The 13438-nt window shown below is 30.6% G+C and overlaps 1 protein-coding gene across 11 annotated transcripts in view; it reads right to left on the minus strand.

Moving 5' to 3' along the window:
• Nucleotides 1-13438, minus strand: part of LOC117113387 (receptor-type tyrosine-protein phosphatase delta-like) — a 103866-nt gene that overhangs the window by 40248 nt on the left and 50180 nt on the right. For 8 of the 11 annotated variants that reach the window (XM_033256704.1, XM_033256702.1, XM_033256699.1 and 5 more), the window contains exons 4-6: nt 7805-7984; nt 5980-5994; nt 4034-4078 (exon numbers count right to left, since the gene is read on the minus strand). In XM_033256704.1, coding sequence (XP_033112595.1) covers nt 4034-4078; nt 5980-5994; nt 7805-7984 — 240 coding nt within the window. The remainder of the gene's footprint in view (nt 1-4033; nt 4079-5979; nt 5995-7804; nt 7985-13438) is intronic. The other 3 variants (XM_033256695.1, XM_033256697.1, XM_033256700.1) reach the window with 3 other exon arrangements.

The raw sequence follows: 13438 nt of genomic DNA on the forward strand, positions 1-13438 counted from the left end.
TGAAGCTCAAAAAATTACCTAAAAATCCAAATTTGTTTTTCACTATAGATCAACAGTTTAATGTCTTACTAATCATGTCCCAAAGTATTATTTCTGGAAGTAGTTAACAAATTGTTTATTTAACGTTATTTTTCACAGTTCATTCTATTAAACAATGTATGCACAAATTACTTTGAAAGGCAATTACTCAAAATCATGTTTATCTTGACTCTAAGAGTAACTGTACTTTTACTTTCCAATAACTTAGGCCTGAAATGTCCAATTTGAATGAATGACAACTCATTTTAAAGATCACCCCCCCACCCATTTTAAAGATCACATACTCAGGTATCTGAAGATACCAACAACTTGAATACCAACAACTTGAATACCAACAACTTGAATTTCAATTTTTGCTACAACTTGGCCATTTTGCGGCAATATGCCCCAATTATGACACCATCATGCCCATATTTGGGCAAATAATATTTGTACCAGAAAATCTACCAGTGTGGACAGAGCTTAGAATTTATCTAGATGCATCCTAATGGAAACAGGAAGGAAAATAGTAGGAGCAAGCTTTCCATATTTCAACAGGCATTCAAAACAACAACTAAAATTAAATTCCAACACCAAATTAAAAAAAAAACCAGATGATTTAAATGTATCACACAACATAAATAATATCAATCTGCAAACAATATAGTAAATAGCTAACATATAAATATTGAAAAAAAAAATAATGGCTGCAAGCTACTGAAGACATTGAAAGCATACAGTATGTAAAAAAACATACAGTACATCAAGACAAAAACAAAAAGGAGGGAACCATAACAAAAAACTGCCCTCAACATAATTTCAAACTCTTGAGTAGATAAGCGGGTGATACCATTCTAGAAATTCTATTATGCATCTTCAGAATATGTAAAAAGTGTTGTTATTCAAAAAGAATATCAAATACTGTAGCTGTAACAAATTCTGAAATCCTAGTGTCTTTAAATAAAACAGATAGTAGTTAATTGATATAATGCAATGGTTCAAAAATACAAATCTCCAGGTTACTTTAATGCATTAAACAAACATCTATTAAATTTAATTTTCAAGCATAATTAGATTATACTATGCATGCCAAATGAATATTAATGATAATCAGACATCTTAAATAAACATTGCATGCTTTTCACTGTATAATCATTTTGACGTGATACAATTTTCTATCAATCTGGCTCATAATTTATGCGATTAAGTTAGACACAAAGACGACGGGTCAATGAGAGGATCTGTATTCATTTCTCATTCAATCATTGTTGAAGAACATCAGTATTAGTTTCGTTTTTAAAGCTGATGTGTGCGTGGCCAAGGAATATGTTTATGTGCATACGTGCATTTCTCATTTGATGCTTTTTAAGTGCATACAAACAGGCCATGGATAAATAGTCTTGAACTAACAATATAATATTTACTTATTGCAAAATTGATTAATATAATAAATGAAAACAAAAAATGGCTATAATGGACAAAATATTTTAATCAACACTCTGAGGCATTACCTCAATACGTAATATTATATTATATATTTTACTATATATTTATATAAATATGATATAATGTTAGAATATCTTAATAATAATCATAATTACATAGGGATTTATATAAACTAATAATACAAAATATATACAGTAGGCTAGGATTGCAAATTGCAAAAATGTTAGTGTTTAGGTAATGAATATAACAAATAAATATCCAATTATAAAATTAATACAACTAGTATTACTGGTAATACTGTATGCATTTTTAATAAATAATTTTATTGGAATATATCAAAATGCTACATGTAACTCCAACCTATTAAATTGCCAAAATAAATATTAAAACCATGCAATTCTGAATTATGACTGATAAAATCTAAACTATATAAAAGTAATTTATTTCTAGTTTCAGCTTCTGCTGTGCTTTCCTTAGATTTTGTTTGAAAAAAATGAACGACGAATATGCACAATAGATTTGTGATGACCTCGACAAACGTGGAATAGTGATACTCACAACTGAGACAGGCTTTTTAAAATAACGTTCTATCCAATTTAAATTTGCATCTTCTTAATACATGGTAAGCATTTAAGGCCATATTCATATAACAATATTTAATAATGCGATTTTCTTTATCCAATATATAAAATAAAACAATTAAGAATGTTAGTAATAATAATAATAATAATAATAATAATAATAATAATAATAATAAAATGTTATATATAGTATTAAATAAATATTATTTAATCATGAAACATAAATTCTATTGAGATTATCTAATCTTTGTTTCAATGAAAAAGATAGATAATTGCACCAACAAAAGTTGATTTTATAACATTTTACACTGTTAATATAACAAAATAAAAGAATAAAACAAAAAATAATAATAAAACTATTGTCGGGCAATAACATTTTTCTTATAAATATTTGCATCCACAAATAACATACAAAAAACACACAAACTGACTAAATAATGTTGAAGAAAGCAGACATAAAACAAAAAACTAATATTACGAAAACACTAAAAATGCAAATGGAAGGATACAAGGATCAAACATACATTCCAAGGTACAATAGTTATGCATTGATATTGGAACATGAGTTGTGAATAGACAGCATACATGCACATTTATCAGAGGATAAAAATAGATTAAATTAGGGTATAGTATAATAAAAATAATACAAAAGGATAAGAGAGATATGAAAACTGCAAAAATACTGATTAATAATAATCTGATAATTAGTATTACATTCTGGACTAAAATCTGTAGTAGTTTATTCTAATCCAAATAACATGAAAATAATCAACAGAATTTATCTAAACTATAAAAATCACGAACGTCAAAAGTGGCTAAAATATTAACGAACTCCCAACCGTACAATTAATTTCATGAAAGATTCAAATCCTACATCGTAAATAATATTTGCCCATGTGTATAATCTAGCGTGCACATATACACACGTCCACGCCTGCTAACACGTGTACAGAGCAATATGTTTAAATTACGTATAAACTCTAAATATCAATTATAATCCGGACATGTACCATTCGTATTCATTCATGCCCACACAGCACACTAATCTACGTATACATCTACGACTACACAGCACATTATTAAAAGACCGCATTCATAATTAATTATTTGTGTTGAGTATCCCGACGGATTTCTCAATCCATCATAGAACTATTAATATCCAAGATATCCAAGTCTCTGCTGTGTACCAAATCATTTTTTTTCAATCATATCACATATCTATATCAATACATTTCTAATAGATAATCATATCTGAACTAAATTGAATCATATAAGTACATTTTACAATTTAAATATTTTTGCTATAAAATAGATTCTACTTTTCCTTAAGTTAATTGGCATACATTAGTAAAAAAAAAAACATAATCTAGTATGAAACAGGCATCAATTGAGAAATAAAAAATAAAATTATTTTAAAAAAATACATTTTCCTTCTAGTCTTGCGAGTTACATAGATTCTATATCTGATATCTTGAAACCAGGCTAATGTACTAAGAAATATCAATGATTAGTTTAAAATGTCACCAATACTGTTTCTGATTGTCCAAAATAAATGAGTAAAAACTGTAAGAATCCTCATTCCAAAAAAATTGTGTAACTGTGTATGGCTAAGATTAAAAATAATAAAACAAGTACTACATTTCCTTAGAACAAGGTGCAGTTAAAGTTTCACAAAAGCCAGAAGTGCAAACTATATAAAAGATATACAGTATATATATACATATATAGTATATAAATATATTAAACGTTATCACTAAGGATTATATACGATATTAAAGTATGAAAGTCTCCCCAAAAGGAACCACACACACCTTTTACAAATGCATATAAATCAATAGCTATGGGGTTAATAGAACATTCAGTTATGTTTCAGAATTGTCATCAGCAGAAAAAAAAAAAAAAAACTGGTGCGGTTTAAAACAATGAAATGTAAGTGCATTTTATTCCTCTTGATTACTACTTCAGGCCTACTTTGTCTTACCACACACCTATTGTGACGCTTATGTTGTTACTGACGTTTGCAGTCAAACTGGCTGCTTACAATGTAATAGCAAGTGGGTAAAAAAATAGATTAAAAAGAAACTATAAGGACTGACTGAATGAGAAAAAAATCTCCACCATTGTAAAACTTAGTGGAGGTAAGGAAAAGATAGATTAGAAAACAAATTAGAAGGAAAAACATAAATGGACAGAGTAAAGGCAACATATACATGTTCTACAAGAAAAACATATGGACACCATTTACATGGACAGCACATTTCATAACATTGTACAATCAATCATCATATACAGAACTAGCATCAGAATAATTCAATTTTTTTTTTCTGTTTGACCATTCAACATTCGCCGTTCTTGTCTGGGATAAGAAATTCATCGACTACGCTTAGTCAGGCAGTATAATCTTGCTGAATTGAAAGTGCACCACAAATGCTTTATAATAATCTTTCGGTTTAACAAAATATTACTTTTTCAAGTGATAAAAATTGGAATGTTTTACTCCTGTTTTTAATTTTATACTTGAGAAGACAGAATTCAAAGATAACAGTTTATAAATTTTCGATTTTAAAGCCAGACTCCAGATTAAAAAAATCTGTATCTTCCAATTATTTCTTCAGTGTCTTAGAAAATTCATTAGTACATTATATCAAAAAGAGTTTTTCCTCTGGAGCCTGGCCTTAAAAAATAACCAGTTTTTACAACAAGCAGTACAAGCTCTATCTGGTTTGAACTTGTTGCATCTCGATTAAAGTTACAAAAATTTGAAAATTCAATTATTACAAAACTGTACTGCCTCCTAAACATATAAAAAAAAATGCTTATTTTATTTTCATAACATCACTAATGATAGGATAGTTCATTATAAGAATATGAGACAAAATCCTTAAAACTAATTGAAGTCTCAGCAAACAAGCATTTTCAATTCGAACAAGCAAGATTACATGCATTAAGTATCTTCTGTATGAACCAAAGTATACTACAGAATCTCAAGTTTTAGGATTTATGATTTCTGTAAACAACAAGATGTTTAACTTAGGATTGAAATAACTTCCCAGGAGTTTTCCAGAATTGGTAGATCTTTGTTCAAGAGAAGATGATCATCATTTCACAATCAACCAAACATTATTCGAAAAAACAACTCATTTGTGGCACATATTTGATCGAACAAATCGTCTTCAATGAATTTTGAAATGCTATCTTGAAGAAAATTAAGAAATTTACTTCAAGGATTTTCCAAAAATTAGAAAATTCTGTTGGCTTGTTTTCCCGATTCAGACTGATTGATCTGTGGAACGATTCATTTCTTGTTCGGTAAGTCTATATATGTTGGGAATAGCTAAAAATTAACATATTTCTTAAACCTGAACTCAACCCAGTTTAAAAGAGGAAGCAGATACAGGAGGCGACTAATGTCAACGAGCATCCATGCAAAGGTGACATCACCTTTAAGGACTAGATACATCAATGTGGATTTATCTTCAAATATCAATACATAACAATTATTTCTCTTTCTAATTCCAAAAATACCTATCAATAAATTGTGGAAAGTGTGTTAGTAAGATGCACTAATATGCATAGACTTCAGTTGTGTTTTTCCTTCTCACTTCAAGTGATTTTTTTATTCTTCATTGTTCCCAATTCTAGGAAACCTTCAAAATTCTTATCTTGTAATGATATCCAATTTACCAATTCTTGAATCCTTCCAATTTAGGAAATGTTCAAAACTTGGATTAGGGATAAAGACAGAAATAAATCCACACAAAAATGAACAGTCCATTAAGAAAATACACCTCAAAAAATACAAATTGTGTGATTTTTGTTTTGTTTTGCTTTGTTTTGGCAAAATGCACCAATTAACAACAAATGCTTCCAAAATATGCATCCTTTTTTAAAAAACATTTAAGGGTTGCTTGTAAACACAAGAGGGACATTTTACCTGTAAACCCTGTTTCTGTAATAAACAACACACAAACAAATCAGAGATGAAGGGAAAATGTGGAAAAGGTGTTAGTTGACATTAAATAAAGATAACATGCCAATTAATTAATAAGTCTATTCATTATGGCTTCATTTTATTACAAAGCTACTAAACAATATTAAATTATACAAAAAAAATATTAGAAATAGAAATATATACAGTACTAGAAATTAAAAGTATGAAAGATAAATTAACAATTAAACTACAAATAAAATAATTATCAATATTATTCATTTAATAAAAATTCATGTTACTACAATTAAATTCAAGTGACTATCTTAAGAATTGACTTTATTCAATTACATTTTTATTTTAACACTTCATCTGTACTGTATTTTTATATATTTAATTGCTTGTTTTGAAAAGGAATATTTACTGAATGCTGGGGATTTTGTATTTTTAAATTATACGAAAGCATTGAGACAAATAATACAATTTTGGTAAAGGATAGCCGCAAGCTGTGAAACGAAACCAACTTGACCACGTAAATTGACAATTTATGAAATGCATACAAGTATGACAATTTCGTAATTGGTATAATTTCTTTTGATAACCAGGTTTTTTCTAGTTAATCGAGCGAAACGATCCTGCTCTCAAGTAAAATAACCAGGATGGGAAAATACAGTGCAAAAGGTGAGATGACATGGACTGATGAAATTAAATCAATTCTTATCAATTTCATATTGAACATTTTGGGGTATTTCCTTTTTTAATAATAAATCATTATAAATATATTCTTTCTTTAAATTTACATTATTCTTTGAGAGTGTGGATATGATTTTTATTTATTATTGATTATTATTTTACGAGGATACTGTAACCTTATTAGATCGATACAAGACATAAAAAAAGCTCAAGGTATAAGCACAGTGGCTGCAAACGAATTTCACATACAGTTTAGACAAATTAACAATCACCGCGAGCAATTAATTGTTAAGAGCCTACAACGTAAAGACATGTATTGATCATAGCTACTCAATTCATACAAGGACATGTAGCTCCTTGAAGATTGTTGACAAGAGACTAGCATCTCATTTAGCTGGGAGTAAAATTTTTCATGAAATACAATATTACCCCAAGGAAAAAATGATTAAATTTCTTTGTGAATTTACATAATGTTGGCAAAATGAGATTGTTACTCGGGGAAAAAATGCAAATTTTAACAAAAAGCTTTTTCGTGATGAAAAAATGTAAAGAACAATAAGGCATTTATTTGTTGGATATAGAAAAGAAATAACCAACACCTTTAAAAATTGTTGTTATGCACAATTGTTTGTTTTTTTTTTTTTAAATACCAATATCATTAATATGGTATATTTCAATGAATTCAACATTTAAGAAAACTATACCAAGCTAGCCACACCAACAGGATTGGTAAATTTTAAATGGAAGTCAATACTAAAACACTCTATAAGCCCCTTTTTTAAAGCATCCTGGTAAATTGTACATAAATGGGAGAGGCAGGATTGACTATTTTTTGTGTGCGGTTATCTTTTCCTTCAACTTAATACTGTACCAATGACTATTAAGATTTAGCAGCAAATTTGCACTAAGCTACAAGCAAACCAATACAAATTTCATTTTGATAAAATCATAATAATTTTACCATTGTATGCTAGACTAGTGTCTGAAGTTTACAAAAAGCAAAAAAAAACGTCATTACTAAATTTCTAAAATAATTTTCTGCTATAGTATACCTGTACAAGGGCCAAGAACTCATACAATAGATAAAAGAAGCACAGTATAATAGTTTTTAAAAAAAACAATGCAAATTAAAACTTACCATTTGTGACTCTAATACGACTGTCGGACAGATCTAAAGGTTTGTCATCTTTCAGCCAATATATTGTTGGATTTGGATTTCCACTGGCGGAGCAATCCATGGTAGCTTGACGGCCAAGCTCGATCACTCTAAGTTCTGGACTAACTGTAATCTTCGGGAATCCTGATGGAAGAGAATTTTCTGAAAAAGCAGAACAGAAAAATCAGTTAATTAATATGAAATATAATTTAAAACAAGAAAATATAAGCATTGAACCAATTTTGCATGTTACATTAATCTCTCCGTATTAATGTTCAGTTTAATACTGATCTCACCACCACTACTTTAAACATCATCGGTGCCATATGGCATGTCATCAACACATTCTTTATAGTCGACAATCATAATCATCATCTTCATCAATCAGCATTATCATTATAATTGGCATCATCCTCATCAATCAACATCAATCACCATTATTCAACATTAATCAGCATCATTAATCAGCATCACCATTGCCACCATCAATATCAATCAGCATTACCCATAAGCATCATGGCTCATCATCATCATCATCATCATCATCATCACAAATCAAAATCATTTCATATCATCCTCATCATCATCAACCAGCATCATTACCATGAATCACCAACATCATCATTCTCTTCAGCCAGCATCACTATCGTGAATCACCATCACCATCATCATTATCTTCAACTAGCATCATTTTCAAACATCAGCACCAATTAACAAATGCCATCCCTCATCCTCACCACCATCACTCAACAATATTCGTCACTGCTACCACTACCAGTCACCATGATAATCACACTAAGGGCCCGTTTACGAACTTTTGAAAACCGGATAACTCAAGCCTGAGGTGATAATTAATCATTCCTCAACTAGCTATAATTACTAAAACATCTGGACTTTCCGGGCTTATCCTTTCCGGATAAGTTTGGAGGGTTGGAGGCTGCCTCGGGCGCAATAGCCCACAGCATGGTGTCAACTGACCTTACTTTTATGAGAATCTATTCAGATTAAGCACTTGAGTCCGCAATTTCTTTTCATCCATGCCTTCGTCTAGTGACATCGCTAGAGTAGTCCTCACTTAATAAATTATATTATCCAATTTTTAAGCCTAAATATTTTAAGTTATTTTTACAACGATACCCCTATGGCTGCAGCTGAACAGAGTGAGTTGACTGACGAAGCAACCCAAACGTTAATTAGCATATGGGGAACGACATCCATACAAGATGGTTTTGATGGAACCCGACGGAACAACGCTGTTTATAAAGAAATCGCACAGAAGATGCGGGAAGACGCACAGATAGAATACCAAATGCAAGAACCTGCGCAAAAAAATTGGGGTTCGTAAACGAGCGATCTAATGACCTACCCTCTGGGCATTGTCATTTTTTACTTATCCGGTTTCGTTGAAAGTTCGTAAACACAACCTAATAGTCTATCATCATGATCTTTCATCAACATAATCCATTATATCACTGCTGTCCTACCATACCTATACATACTTCTTAACATCATTAATATAATTTTATTGTCGTTTCTTCATCAGCTTATATTATTCATGATACATACTCCAACTGATTATGACTGCTTATACCATATATAATAAAAAAAAGCGACCTTGAAAATATCTTTTTATGAATAAGAATAAAGAAAGTTGCTAGCATCAAATATGCCAAGCTTCTTGCAATGCTAATGAATATTCATTACTAAATCACAGATGCACATCACAGGTGGGTCGTATTTCAAAAGGTTATTTCGGAGTATTAAAATCCAAGCTTGCTTTAACATCACACACATTGCCGCAAGTTGTGCTAAGTAAAAGTCAACAGAATCTCAGACTTAGTAATGCATACCTATTAAGAAATGAAATAGCGACGACAAGAGAACTTTAAACCATCTGATAAAAGATTTACTTCCTCAATTAGCTAATGACGGTTACAGACTTTGCTTTAACGGTTGTATATCCATAATAATACCCTCCTGATTGTATGTACATACGATATATGCGAGATACTGACTTGTGTTCTCATGATGTGGTTCTTCTCACTGCATTCCAAAATGTGTTTAGTTCATTATTGTTAAGAAAACAAGTATTAATTAAATATTAGAATTCTTAACATCCCACAACATAATTACAAACCCACAAAGCTTATTGTGTATATGCATCATGTAAAATAATTCTTCCCATTGATGTGACATAATCATCTCTGTTCCCTCACTCACTCACTCACTTATCAGTTTCCTCTCTTTTCATTTTCTCTTTCTTCTCATCCTACTATCTCAAGTTTGAAATAAATCTATATCAACAGCTTTTGCCAAACAGCATCTATAGTATCATTATTTAAAAAAACAGTACTCAATCAAAGCAAGTTGGGTTTAAGCATGCCAGTCATGAATTTCTTCTGCACTGACAACTCAAATATCCACAAGCAAGATGTGGTCAAAAATATTTTGAGAAAAATAAATCATTGGGTTTTTTGTGTCACCGTAGTTCAGAAAAAAATAATTGGTAGTAAAGAAAGCACAGGAACATAACAGACCCACACAAGTAGATTTGAAAAATAACCACCTCAGAGGAACGAACACTCATAAGGGATTCTTCACTGCCCACAGGAAATTCACAATGAAGTACTATGGAGAACGTTTCTATTGTCACCGAGGGATTCAATTTCTGGGGAAATAAACGAAGATGGTTTTGTAAAGCAGAAACACTTGGTGCCAATCTGTGAGTAATCTTATTGGCAATCACGTCCCATCTTGTATTATTATTTTTCATAGAACAGGAACCATGCAACATATGGTGAGCTACGATGAGGGCACAATGAGGGCAAACGGAAATAAAAGGGAATTGGTTTGGCACTGGTGGTGGATAACATGTGTCAATTCTTGCCAGTAACTTTCAGTACTTTCTACGTCCAAATTATCAATATGTGATGTTGCAATAGAAACATATCCATAAATGTATATGATTATACAATCCACTTGAAGTGAATTCTTTTTGGTAACACCTCATTTCTTTTCATTTATTTATTAGCCCATTAATCAATAAACCATTCTACAAAATGGATGACAGTAAAATACAGGTCAGGGACAGCTGGAACAAAGCAATACCTGTAAGTAGTGACATGGGATGGGGAGGGACTGATTTGTGGAGTATAATACCATACCTCCATGACAATACATACTCCAAGTATCTATCTTGACACGATGGCGTGCATTTCGATACTTGGAGTATGTATTATACTATCTCATCTGAGATTAATCAGTGGACCTTTCGTTTTTTGATATCTTTAAGATAAGATAAGGTAAGTTTTATTGTCATTTTTCCAAACAAGTGAACTATAAAATTACAATCTTGATGCTTGACAAACAAAAAACAACAAACTTGCTAGCTACTAAAATAGTAAATACATAAACTACATTTATGATTAATTACACATCGATACATGAAAATAAATATTAAAAAAAAGTTCTAAAGCACCTGTTAATTATTTACACATACAGTACGTGACCAGTACTGTATTGCATTATCTATGAAAGTTAAATGTGTATAGCATTGCTAACAAAGGAATATACCGATTGTTTTACACATAACTGGGCGGAGTTATTTGCCACAAAACATCTGTAAAGTAGATGTGAGGTATCTTTAATAATTTTATCCAGCATCTTTAATTTGGGGCTCATATCAATGAAAAGGGATGCAAGTGAGGGATGTTAGCTGTCAAAATAAGGTAATACGAGGTGATTTTTAACTGCGTAAGCATAATTTTCTTGCTCAAAAAATGCATACAAACATCTGATAATGATTTTAAAAAGTGTAAAATACTAGGTTAGAATAATTCTTATTTTTCCTGAAATTTAAGCAATGAGAAAAAGGGAATTAAAAGGGTAAGGGGACAGTAAACAGAGCTGATGAAATGAAAATAGAAATAGAATTCAATGGAAAAAGAGAAAGAAGAGAAATAGAAAGAAAGAGAAGTTCAGAAAAAAGAATCTTATGAGGAAAATAAAAGGAAGATATGGTGCAATCCCCATTAGTTGGAACAGGACCCAGCCGGTACTCATAAACAGTTGGCTTCAGTCAACAATGTTTTCTTGGTCTTAGGCAATTTCCTGCAAATTCAAAATCGTGGGAACGACCGTTTATCAAATTTGACTGTAATTGCTTGTTTGCGGTGCTCCTTTAGTATCCAATCAGACCTGGACAGGCTATAATCTCTGCATCTCACCTACCGATATCTTATTCTATTTTTCAAGGTAGATCATATGAGAAAGTATGACACTGCAGTGAAGGAAAAATTAATCCATTGCATATTTCTTTAACTTATTTAAAAACATATATAACTAAATTAAAATTGATTGAATTCTGCAGGAGAACATATTTTCCAATAATTTTCAGTCACTGGAAGTGTAAACTGATGGGTAGAAATTTTTTAAATACACTAATTTCTATGTTCAAGTTGACAACTATGTTACTTCAAAAATGGGCAAGTTAATTTCAAAAAATATTTTTATGATTTTTTTGGTATTTAGCCTGGGACAATACACCTTTAATAACTAGATATAAAACCGCATCTTTTTATTTTTTATGAAATAAAATATAGTACCAAAAATGTTGTCTTGTATTCTAATAAGATAATAATAATGCAATACCAGCAGTGTATATTTAGGCAAGTAGCTCACGAGTCACACACTTTTAGTGATGAGTTAAGGACAAAATTCCAATCATAACCAATAGGCAGGTTTGAGTTTGGTATAAGTTTGTACAACAAATTATTATAAAGCGAAACTTTATTTATACCTTGTTTTGTAAACTTATTTTTTTAAAGATCATCAAAGGAGGTTAGAAAATAAAAATATAATTTTATTTTCTAATTTAGCAAATATTTTTGCCAAAAACATCCAGACGGAGGAGGAAATAAAAATACAATTTTATTGGTGACTGTTAACAGTGTAGTAATGGGATGGTTACATTCTTTAAATTTATATAATTAGAAAGACATATACATATCTTTATTTTGAAGATTTCAACGCAGTGGCGAGCGTATTATAAAAATTAAGGAAAAACTTATTTTTTTCTTAAATTACCACTTTTTATGGCAGCAGATGCGCTAATTGGCCAAAAATAAAATATGTATTTTAATTCAAAATCATCATTATTGGTGGGCAGCGGGTTTTGCTAAACAAAGTATAAGTAAATAAGTCTTCCATAAGATTAACTTTACCTTCATTTTCATAATGAAGGAATGTGAATCATAATTTACATTGTATTATATTACAAAATACTTTTGTTTATTTCTTTTGTATAAATGTTTAGATTTGCATGATTAATGGTGTATAGCATGAGATGACCCTAGGCCTGTATTTTGAAAGGCAACAGACAGCTGCCAGAGGGTCTGTTTCCTGACACAAAGGCACTCAGAGACCCTTGATGACAGGTTTGTTGTTACTTTTTCAGGCCTACAATGTTTCTGCCTCTGCTGTTGTCAGCACTACAAAGCTGATCTTGAACTTAACACAAGCTTTGCATAATGATTTATGAGATATGTGAAGAAGAAGTGACATTTGGTGTTGGCAGATGCTCATCTAATGTGCTGCATCCTTAATACTCGGCATTTG

The sequence above is a fragment of the Anneissia japonica genome, unplaced genomic scaffold, assembly GCF_011630105.1.
Source record: "Anneissia japonica isolate Jap-2015-1 unplaced genomic scaffold, ASM1163010v1 scaffold288111_len316891_cov189, whole genome shotgun sequence".
NCBI lineage: Eukaryota > Metazoa > Echinodermata > Crinoidea > Comatulida > Comatulidae > Anneissia > Anneissia japonica.